Genomic DNA, 12,454 nt, shown 5'->3' on the forward strand with positions numbered 1-12,454 from the left:
TGGTGTTTAATACACCTTATTTCTTAATGATTTTTCGAATTACTGCTCTTCAGAATTAATTTAAAAGGCATTGATGATGCCACACAGTTGAATTACTCTGTTACCCATAATTTAAAAAATATTATACTTACGTGGATGACATTGTTAACGCAACTCAGAAACTTCACCAGTCACATACCATCTAAATGAAGAAGGAAAAAAAATGTGAATACCAAAGACTACTATTATTATATACTAGATACTCTCTGCCACAGTTGGCACTCATGGTGCCAAAAGTTTCTTAATTCTGGCTTTCCACTCAGGCACCGACTACATCTGGGATTTCGATGTTGAATTTGATCCTAAGGTTACCCCTCTTTGAAGGATCTTTCGCAATTGGCATGCCTTCCCCGGTGACGACTTCTTCGTAATCTGGATCAGTGGCGTTGTTTATGGCGATGTTCAGATCCCTGCCATCAAGAGTTGTAAGTTGGATGGTGTAACCTGGTAGAGCTTCAGCTTCCGTAAGAGATATCTTTTTTGTCACAACCAAATCATTACCAACTCTTGTAAATATACCGTGAGGTTTCTCATCAATTATAAACACAAGATCAGCTGCAATGACATTTGGCTGCTCATTTCCTTTCTCTGGGAAAGTGATTTTGGTTCCCTTCTTCCATCCCGGTTGGATTTCAATGTTCAATATTTCCTCCACAGGAAAAACTCTCCTGCAAACATAAATGTATTATATCAATTTGACTGTGCTTATATAGGCATACACAAGTGAAAGAATAAGCTTTTGTTTCTTATCATTGAGACAAATTTGCAGAGCTCAAACAGAAGAAAGGGTAGCTGAGGGAGTCGGGTATGCACCCTTTGCACAGTTGAGTGATAAATTAAAAGTCAACATCACTGACCACCTATACTTTCATGCATATCTTCAACCTTTAAGTGTATATAGGAATTTTATAGCAACCTGAAAAGGTTTTGCCAAATGGGTATGGATTTGACCAAAATTGAATCAGGAGATTATAAAGCAGGTCAAGCCAAGCTTGGCAAGACCTTGACCTCACTTAGCTATTTCCATTCCTAAGTTTCTTCCAATTAATATTCAATAAATCACACTTCGGAGCCAACAATGAGTAATGCCACAAATGCAATGACCATATCAAGATTGTAGCAATGAGTCTGTACACCAATCCTTACCCAACCACAAGAACTCATTGACCCAAAGAAAAGGAGGGGAAAAGTTAACAGATTGCTAAATTTGTAGCATCAACTGACTATCTCTGAAGCAATTATATAAAAAGAGATGGAAATACAGCAAATCAAGACATCTAACAGACAACTATCTAAAGTCGCAATCACATTTTTTTTTTGTGGCTTAGATAAAAATATTAGAAACATAAAATTTTAGTTGACACATCCAGCAATAGAACTCATTCTGTTCAAGACATTTATTAAGAGAAGGCTTAAGTACAAATTGTTCTAAATTGAAATGACAGTCAAAGAACACTAACCCGCTTGCAAGTGCAACTTCCCTTGAGATTTTCATCTTTCTGGTACTGCCCTTGTAGAGTTCCTCAAGGCTGCAAAACAGTGTATTTTGGATAGGAGGAGCCTTGCGGCGTGGAGCTTCATTCATTGGCCTGCCTTCTCTGAAGATGTCATTGCCAAACATTCCGCCAAAGGATCTTGATACCCACGATCCCCCCCTCATGCCCATGCCTCTGCCTCTGCTACCACACTCAAACCCCCTTCCCATTCCCATTCCTCCAAATGGGGTTGAACTCCCAAACACTTCTGCAAAAATGTTGTTTGCATTTCTGGGATTGAACCTAAATGGTTGTGGGCCATCCCCAGTTCGGAAGAAGGAAGCCATACCTTCATCCCGTGTTGGTATTCCACCTTTAAGCCCACCTTCTCCATACCTATCATAAATTTCTCTCTTCTGAGGATCGCTCAGAACCTGCATCAAAACAAATAACCAAACAGATATACCAAATCACATTCCATATTCATTTCACAGTTTACACAGCCTCCAAAAGAAAAGTAGACTCAAGGGGAGAGATTAATAATTGAAACAAACACAAGGATTCCACAACTTAGTATGTGAACAAACATGCACCCAAGCAACCATGTGAGTTATGCAGAGCAAACTGTGTGGCAAGCAATTAACCGAGTCCCCAAACTTATCTCACAAGTAGTTTATCTCAAAAAAAACTTTAACCATACAATATTGTAAGAGCCCTTGCAATCTAGAGGGTGCATAAAAGCATGAAAAATAAAAAATACAACTCAGATGATTGATCAACCATCACCAAGTGAAAAATACAACAAAATAAATTTGGCCAGAAAATTAAATCGTGACCTAATTACAAACAAATTAACAGGAACTGAAGTCAAACTAGGAACAGTGTCATCGAAGTGCAGTTAAAGTATGATCAAGGTTTAACCATAAAATCAAGTTCAAGGTTTGTCACTAAGTAAAAGGGAGGATCAACATCATGGATAAGGAATTGGAAAAAGGAATGATAGTAATGACTAAAATCAAACATAGGATCTAAATCTAACATCTTTACCACACCGACAAAGCAAATCAAGAACATTGACGGTGTTACCTCGTAGGCTTCAGATATCTGTTTGAATCTAATCTCAGCCTCCTTTTTATTGGTTGGGTTCTTATCAGGGTGCCATTTCATTGCAAGCTTTCTGTAGGCTTTCTTCAATTCTTCATCTGAGGCATTCTTGTCAACTTCCAAAATCCCATAGTAGTCCATCTGATTCACTCCCTCTTTTTCACTTTTCTCTTTCTTCACAAAGTATCTTATGATCAACAACAATTCTGGTGAAAATTTTTGAGATTGTGTAACAAATGTTTGTTTTTTTGACTTTTGATCAATATATCAATATATGTCAACTCTGTTTAAAAATGGTTGTTTGTTTCTATTTTCTTATGAAACTTAATCATATTATGTCTGTTTATATTTTATTTTTATAATATATCTCCTTGCTATACACGAGCCGAAAATATCACTTGAGATTGATTTACAAAATGGTACACACTGAATAGAGAATAAAGATGAGTGTGCAGTGATGCCCAAAAGGATAAAACCGTAATAAAGGTTTTAGATAAAGAGTTATTCTAAAGTAGAGTGAATATTTTAATCCCACCATGTAACCTTATCACTTTGTAACAATAGAATAAAGAAAATAAATCCATCAGATTTTCTTTTATTTCAAAGATTACATTTTATTTATTTCTTCGTAAAAACTAAAATAACTATTAACTTATATATTAAATAATATATAATCATTTATGGTTAATATATATATATATATATATATATATATATATATATATATATAATATAGTTTGCTAACTTGGGTCTGTTTTCAGTTTGTATATTTTAGTAATAAATATCATAATGTATCATGAATTCTAAGTTTATATTTTAATAATTTTCATTCTCGAAACTAAACAAAATAACAAACTCTTCAAACCCTTTTTCACCTCTTTCATTCTTCTCAACTCTTTCTGTTTCATTTTTCTCACTCCAACATTTTCTCGGTTATCTGTACGTTAGCCCCAATTAAAAAAAATTAGAAATACTTGTCTAACCCTAATTTACCTTCCTCACTTATCCAATTTATTTTTCTCTCATCAACATACTCTCTTTCACCCACACAGCAACCCGCGACACCGTAATTTGTTATTCTTGCTTTCTTCGTTCATTTGTTTTCCAGTTTAATAACAAAATTATGTTGATGTTAATTTTTGATTGGAGAGTTGTGTAATATATTTTCCCTTATTATTATTATTTTTTTTTAAATTTTAGAATTAGTAGTTTATTTTTAGAGAAATTTGATATTTTGACTATTAAGATAAATTTGATATTTTGACTATTAAGTTGTCCGATTAGAGTTAGGTAAATTAGGATAAGTGAGGAAGGTAGATCAGGAGGGTTAGGCGAGTCTTTCTGATTTTTTTCAATTGGGACTAGCTTAGGGATGACAAATAAAATGTTGGAGTAAGAGATATGAGAGAGAAAGGGTTGAGAGGAATAAGGAAAATGAGCAAGGGTTTGAGTTTTTTTTAAAAAATTATTAAAATACTTTAACCTTAAAACTTATAATTTATGATATGTTAAAGTATTTTTGTCTACTAAAACCCGGTACACAATGCTAAAATGTATCAACTGAAAAACAAGCGTATACAAGTTATATATATATATATATATATATATATATATTCAACTCAATTTAATTAAATAATTTTATATTTTACACGTTGCTAATAAATTTCTTTTAAGTTTATATTGTCCTTTTATGCCCAACAAAAAAAAATCATAACTAAATTTTTTATCAATTGATAAAATAAAATATCTATTAATAATTACTGATAAAAAAAATTATCAATAAATTTTGTAAATTTTGTAGTAGGTAAAATATTTGTGTTCAACGACACGAACCTATATTATCACACATGACATAAAAATGTCACTACATTGTATCATATTCATGTTTCTTTCTTGTCATCAGTTTTATAAAGATCGTTTGAGTATTCATTAACCATTATAAATTGAAGCTCCATCCACATGTGTAACAACACAAATGGCACATATGAACTATGATCACTACATGCAAATCATGTGAAACCTTATCGCACCCTTGAAACGTATGTCGACACTGCATACCACGAGCACTACCATTCAACTTTATACATCTTCTCCTCCTTCTCACTTTCTTTCTCCTTTCTTACCTTATCTTCTGCATCTAACCTACCAATTTAATTTAAAATATATTTCTTACCATATCTAGACAAAAAATTTATCACCGAAAAATTTGATTATTGACAGGTTATATATGAATAGATTTTAAAGTATGAAATTACCAACGGATAAATCCGTAAATAATAAGAATTTTTAATTATCAATGAATTTTTCCAATAGATTTTAAGGTAGGTAATTATTAATAAATTTAAAAATTTGTTAGTAATATCTTAAAATTCATTGATAAAGTTGATTAATAATTCAAATTTACTGATGAATTTTATGGTATGTAATTATTAACAAATTTTATCGACACACAAAATCAATTGATAATAAGAATATTCAATTATTGACAAATTTTATCGATATATTTTATGGTATATAATTAAAAATAGACAAATTTGTAAATAATTTGAATTTCCAATTACAAACAAATTTTACGGTATGTAACTAACAAATTGTAAAATTCGTCAGTAATTACATATATACCTTAAAATATGTCAATAAAATTAATAGGTAATTTATACTTACGTGTTTTTGTGTATATACCTTCATAAACAAATAAACTATTTTCATAACTTTGATCTTGTTTTGTTTTCATGTTTAGTGTGTTTTTATGTTTTATTGTGTTTTAGTTAATATACCTTTGTTTTACCCCTAATCTCTCTTTGAGTGTGTAAAATAAGAAAATACAAAGCAATTTTGCTGGAGGAAAATAAGCTAGAACTGAAGAAAGCATGATTGGTAATAAATAATTATTTTTAGACAAATACCCACTTAAAAGGCTCTAGAATCGCATTTATGGTTGTAAACATGAATAAAATACTCACTTGTAGGGTTATATTGTCATGGATCACCCTTGAACGACCAGAAAATCATCATTGGGCGTTAGGCTGACTCACTGGGCAAGTTAGTTATAGTATTCGAGCCGTTAGACAAAAATTTGCCCTGCTCAACGAGTTACAAGTTATACATCATCAATTTATGGGCCTGTTAGGCGAGAATGAAGCCGATGGATGAGTATGTGATATGAAAAAATGGGTATTTGATTCATGTTTTCGCGATGATTTTCATTATACGTCATTTTCACATAAATAGAATCACCTAGGGTGCTTGACAGAGACTCTTAGAGATTGTTTAAAGTATTGGGAAACTCTTCCTATCTCCTTGGGATTCCGCCTTCATCCATGGTGGTTTCCCTCCTTTTGGGAGAGGAAGAAAGGTTATGAATTGAAGGTGTTGAAATTAGAGCATGGAGCAACTGCCAATAACCTTAGGAGAGAGCTTGCTTCTTCTCTTTGATTTTCGTTTCTTTTCTATCTCTTCAATTTGTAGAACATTAAGTTCCCCACCATGGATGACTATTCTTATTTGTTGAGATTAATTGTAAAACATGGAACTCTTTGAGTAATTTTGTGTTGATAATGATATATGTTTTTTTAATTCATGTTAGTATTGAATTTTCATGCTTAGTGTTTGTTATGACTTGATCTGTGATTCTTGATGTATTGAGAAATATGACTTGAACCTATAATTGAAATTAAATACCTAATGAATGCTTGTATATAGGAATGAAACATGATTCATTAATAATTATAAGACTCTTAGAACTTAATGCATGGTTGTTTATTAAGGATTCAAGGAATTAAAACTTGATAAGTTATCATATGTTCAAAGTCACTAGAGATAAGATTTGAGTATATTGGTGAATTGATTTTGACTTGAATATATAATTGAGGTGTTTGTTAATGCATGAAGGTGAAGTGGATGAACTTTAGTCTTAATAAATTGTAAATAATCTGTTACATTTTCTTCCACACCAACTGTTTGTTAAAAATGTAAAAAGAGTTTATTGTATTTTTGTAAATATTATGGTCTAATTAAGTTATTGAGTGCAAGAGTTGTCGATTCTTGCACAAATTTCTTAGAAAAGGAACGATATTTATTATTTGTTACACGAATGCATATGTTTGTCTTTATTTAATTTGTGTGATTATAATTTTTAAACTATTCATACTTTCATGGTATTATGAAAACATAAAGGATGAGGAAAAGGAGAAGTGAAAAGAAAGAAATGAAAAAAAGAAAACTAAAAAAAGAAAAAATAATAAAATAAAGGAGAATAAAATGCAATCACAATATTTATTAACAAATTTTTTTAATGATCCAAATTCATTACTAATTAAGATATTTACAAACAAAATTGTAATCTTTGATAATATATCAATAAATTTAAATTATCAACAATTTTATTGACTAAATCTATTTATAAATAATTACATATTTTATTGCACTGAAAGTATTATTCGCATCTTACTTTTCTTTGATTTTCTACATTTGGATAATAAATGTAAATTTGTCTACTTCGAAACGTTTTTATTTTGATTTTATATGTGATTTTGTGTGTGATTTTGTGTGTGATGTACTTTTTCAAAAAAATTTAAATTACCGATATATAAGTAAGTTAGGTTTCTATAACATTTATAAAGTTATATAAGTAAGTTAGGTTTCAATAACATTTATAAAGTAATAATTTTATAAATTATAAAATGATAAAATGATAAAATTATAAAATTATAAGGTTGTTAAATTATAAAATTACAAAATCAGACATTATAAAATTATAAATTATAAAATGATAAAATTAGAAAAAGTTAAAAAAATAAATATTACAGAAATAATAATAATCACACTATCAATTTAATAAAAAATATTAAATGACAAATGTTCTTTTAAAAGTATAAAATATTTTAGAAGTCAATAAAAAATTAAAATTTAGTTTTTTTTAATTATAAGATTATTAAATTATAAAATCAAACCATCATAAAATTACAAAACCAAGATTTACCAAAAAAATCAATTTATCCAGTTAAAAAAATTAAATGACAAATAGTTTATTTAAAAGTATAAAATCTTTTAGAAGTCAATAAAACTTAATTAAAACTTAGTTTTTTTAGGTGTGTTCGAAGTTTCTTATCAAATTAAGAAATGTAATAAATTGTTTTAATAAAACATTTATACAATTTTTTAATTTATTTTAATTTATTTTTACATTATAAAATACCAAGTAAAATTATAAATTAATTAGTATTGTTTTTAAACTCTCAAAAACTAGATAAAAACAAAAATATTTTAAAATTAGTGCTCAACTTACCTTGTTAACTGTTCATTATCGGAATACAAATTATTCCTTGAATTCACAAAACAGTACTTGCTAGACAATCAGCATCACAGGGTGCTTCGAGCCGCCCTGGCCACCACCACCCATCACCACCTTCTTTGGTTTTGTCCACTGTCTGTTATCGTCGAAACAGAGTTGTTTGTTTTGCAAACTGTTGCTTTGTTGTGGATACAGTTGCACTCGAAATTGGATTTTGAGTGGAGATGGCAGGCAGAGGGCGAGGAAGAGGAGGACGGGGATGGGGACGAGGAGGTGGATTTACTACATTTGCTTCTCAAGTGCCGTTTGATCTTTTTCCTGAGGTATGTTTTTGTTTCCTTTGTTTATATTAATTCATTCATACCCTACTTCCCTTTATTCTTCATTCTCTGTTGATGATCCTTTCCCAATCAGAAAAAAAGACGGTCTCAGATTAATAATTCACCATTTTTTTTTTCTTTTTTGTGGCTCTCCAAATCCAAGGCCCTCTACTATAAATGATTTGTAGCTTTCAGTTCTTGTTTATTGAAACCTCAACATTATCTCCTTACTCGAAACTGATAAATAAAGAGGGTGGATGGTATGTTTCGATGTTTCTTTTTTGTCTGCATAATGAACTACCTATGCTTATTGCTTGTCACCATCTTTCTGATGTTGCAGGATGTTACTTTGCCTGAGTTTAAAATTGATGATATAGATGTTAATACCAAAAAGTTGCTTAGTTGGAGTAACAAGTTACAAAATTACTGGAAAGCCTCTCCTTATCTTTTGGAGGAGACAACCTCAAAGAGTATGCATTTAATTGTCTTTACCTATGCATTGTGACATGGGCTTAGCTAAATATTTTACTGTAGTGCATCATTATATCATTGTGTAAAAGAAACTGAACCATAGAAAGTCTTGCAACAAACTGATAGGCTTATGATACCAAATTATGCTCCCCATATCAGCAGCGGTATTGAGATGGTTTCTGGAATGAGCTGGTTTACACCAGTATACAGCCTGACATACTATTTCTAAAACATGTTTTATGCTTTCACTGAACCATATTTATCCTAAATATCTGCTTCCTTCATTCACTGACGGGCATACTTTCTTTTCTTGTGTTAACTTTCATTGGAAGATATTAATTTTCTTGTTTTACCAACAGAGAGGCAATCAATGCACGTAGATAGGTTTTCTGATAAGAAGACAAACGAATTTACCCGTGACTCTCTGTCACAAGTGTTAACGTTCAATGGTTTTCCTCATGAGTTGGTTCAAGGTATGAATAATGGAATGGACTGTCAAGGCAATGGTTATATTTAACATGAAAAACCATTCTGTTTTTCTTATCATGGATTTGAGGTTCATGCTAGCAAATAATATCAACTTAAATTGGTGTTTTCAGGTAAATCCAAGCGAATGTCAAGAAGAAAAAAGTTTCGATGGAACCCAGAGTCAGGTTTAGTGATTTCCTATGACCTTTTTGCCTTTTATGCAGTATTATCAATTGGTTAAATCACTATAGCGTGTACATTCTGAATTTGAGATTAGCTCAAAATAAGCTTAATCTTTGTAAAAGGCTTTTACTCTCTTTTGAGAAATTTATGAAAATTCTCATGTTGTTCTTCTGATTGTTGTATGTACTATGGATGCAACATTCTACTTTAGATTGTAATATTGTTGTATAAATGCTTGATAGGTTATGCTGTAGAAACTATTATTTATTCGATAGAAACATGTTATGGAACTTGGGATAATATCCACATCTATAAAGTGGATCATTGTTTACTTATAACAATGATAGTAAGCACTAGATTTCTATTTAGACTGATAAAGATGTTTGTGTGACAGAGATGAAGAAAATGGATTTCTTTGAACAACAAGAGAAAACAAACCAGGTAAAGCACCTATGTTTAAAACAACTTCCTGTGTATGTATGTGTGATAACAAGACACCTAACACTTTCATTCATTTCATCTCAGAACATACCAATTATCGGGATTTGGGTATTGAGGGGTATCTAAGTTCATGCTGAATAATATTTGGTTATTATAAGATGCTCGATAAAGTATTTAAGGTTTTTCCTGTAATAACTAGCTTTTGAGGATAGGTTCCCCGTGTGCTTGGATGCTTATCACTTTCAGTACACATTATGGTTTTTTGTGGCCTTTGGAATGTAATAGGAATCTACAGTTTTTTATTTCTGCCTTGATATACATTGTAAACTCAAAATTTTAATTCCTGATAGCATTTTCAAGGAATTGAGCTATTACTAATTGAATATATCCTCAGTTCTTATTCTAGATCCTTAGATTTCTAATTGAAAGAACCTCAAATTATTAAGAGGCAGTTTCTGATCCACACATACGGTAAAATAAGTTACTGCGACCTCAGTTTGATACCTTTAAAACCCACTCCTGCTACTTTCACGTTGCCTCTATAATTGCCACCATCATTGCAAACAGTGCCACAACCTTTGCCATTCAACACCAACACCATAATTGTTCTCACCACGTTGCTGATCCCATTAATATTGCTTCCTTCACTGTTTCCATCAATTTTTTTATCTTTACATCCACCATCCCTTTTACTGCCACCATCACATCTACTCCCACTGCTGCAACTCTCCATTAGCTAAGTTAAAGGAATGTTGACCACTAGATGATTAATTTTGGGAGTAAGATTGCATTTGGTCCACATGAATATTGTATTTATTCTTTTATTCCAGTGTTGGACTACCTTTTCTTTTCCAGTGAAATATGTTGATGATGGTTTCACTTGCAGGGAAAAGAGGAAACCGATGAAACCGAAAAGAAAGAGGGAGAAGATGAAGATGGAGATGGAAATGCAGAAGAGGAGGATGAAGAAGATATGAGTGATGATGATTATAATCAGGTTCCACTATAGCCTTTATTTTGATGTGTTAATTTTTCCATTTGTCTCTGATAAGAACCAGCAATTTCTGCTGGGCCCTATCGGTCTCTATGTTGTAATAATACATTTAAGTCACAAAAACTTACCCAGAAATATTTTCAAATTGAAGACAAAGGTAAATAGGGAAAAAACTAAACCTGCGCAGCTCTCGACCATGACAAAATTGCATTTACATGGTTTCATGTGTCTAAGTTAAAACCTTATTGTTGAATTTAGTCAAGGTTACCTTAATTTTTTAACTAGATATACTGAAAACAGTAATATGATGATGGAAGCAAGTTTTTAGCTGTGTCAGCTATCATCTTTGATATTCCCCCTCCTTGGTAGGAGAGTCTAACTAGCTCTCGTTTGCAAAAATAACAAGTGTACGTGGTCTTGCAGATCCAACTGATGACTCATTAGCTGTCCACAATGGTCCTCTGCTTCTTCTGACCCCATACATAAATACAAAATTAAATAGGAGAAGACCCCATACATAAATATAACATTGAAAAGGAGAAAATATTAGGATTAGAAAATATCTTGTGCTTGCTCAATACTATGTGAAGTTTCTTTGAAATTTTAAGTGGATTCCATATCAAAATTGCCCTGTTCAAATGTTACACATAATATGCACTTCACGCAATTGGAAAGTAAACAATAGAAAATAGTTTGACCTTTGAAGGAAAAGGACAATTCGATGGTCAGAATTGCGATGTTTGGTTTGGGCTATCTTGTTCTTCCTTTCCAATTTTTGAGGTTTCTTTTAAATTATAGAAGTGAACTCTATGAATGTGGAGTTTGTTTTCACCTATTGCACTTTCTTCCATCCACAACAGGTGGTGGTATAGACTTTTTTCAGCATTCAATGAACTGTTACTAAAATTAGATTTTGGCAATTGCTTAATTTGACATGGTGGCGGCATAGGGAATGATGTATCACTTCATATAAATTTTTAGCGGTTGGGGGGCTCTGGTGGTAGTAGTTTGAAGAGTATTTATTTCACTGTTTTCCCTCTTCTTTCTTAATATGCCTGTATGTTTTTGTCTTGTCTTATTTAGCATACGGTTGCTAGGCTGTGTTTTTCGTTTCCATGTTAAAACGAACAATTAAAAAATTGAAGTATCTAACTCAAATAAAATCTTGCAGAATATAGATTTTGACGACGACGATGATGATTTCAATGATGTAGATGACGGGGATGGTATTGTCACGTTACTTTCTCATTGCATTTATCATTTACATTCATTTTAATAATGTTAATAAATTCAATTATAACATGTTTTATTGTAATCACTTTACATAAATATTTTCTGTTATTGCAGATGAACCTATCTATTAAATATCAGTATGGAGAAAGTTCTGCCCCTCCCGTGACAGGCTATAGCTTCTGTAATTTTAACAGGTTGGGAGTTCAAATTGTACGTTAGCCTTATCTGGCTTATATTTTTCTGCTAATTTGTCTACCTCCTTGTAAATGTTTAGTTTAAACAAGTATACAACTTGAGCAGAGAGAAATTTTGTTTACAGAAAACTTGAAAAACAGCATCTATTTATTTAGTAATGTGTTAGTTTGTAATCTACCCGAGTAACTTTAATCCTGTTATGGTAGGTTTTCTTAGACCAAAACGAGTGTCACATTTG

The 12,454-nt window shown here is 31.4% G+C and overlaps 1 protein-coding gene and 1 pseudogene across 2 annotated transcripts; one reads left to right on the forward strand and one right to left on the reverse strand.

Annotated features, from left to right (window-relative positions):
* Positions 1 to 55: 55 nt before the first annotated feature.
* Positions 56 to 2,928, reverse strand: LOC124833197 (uncharacterized; annotated as a pseudogene). Its single transcript, XR_015786936.1, has 3 exons — positions 2,601 to 2,928; positions 1,500 to 1,948; positions 56 to 707 (listed from the first exon to the last, which is right to left on the reverse strand). The product of XR_015786936.1 is annotated as an uncharacterized LOC124833197 (transcript).
* A 5,011-nt stretch (positions 2,929 to 7,939) lies between these two features.
* LOC124833223 (uncharacterized) lies at positions 7,940 to 12,414 on the forward strand. The gene is made up of 8 exons (XM_047307644.2): positions 7,940 to 8,234; positions 8,572 to 8,701; positions 9,062 to 9,175; positions 9,302 to 9,355; positions 9,748 to 9,794; positions 10,681 to 10,791; positions 11,960 to 12,014; positions 12,136 to 12,414. Exons 1-8 carry the CDS (start codon positions 8,136 to 8,138, stop codon positions 12,150 to 12,152), a joined length of 627 nt encoding a protein of 208 aa, XP_047163600.1. The 5' UTR covers positions 7,940 to 8,135; the 3' UTR covers positions 12,153 to 12,414.
* The last annotated feature ends 40 nt before the right edge of the window (positions 12,415 to 12,454 follow it).

Source organism: Vigna umbellata, chromosome 5, assembly GCF_029865625.1.
Source record: "Vigna umbellata cultivar VRB3 chromosome 5, Vumbellata_1.0, whole genome shotgun sequence".
NCBI lineage: Eukaryota > Viridiplantae > Streptophyta > Magnoliopsida > Fabales > Fabaceae > Vigna > Vigna umbellata.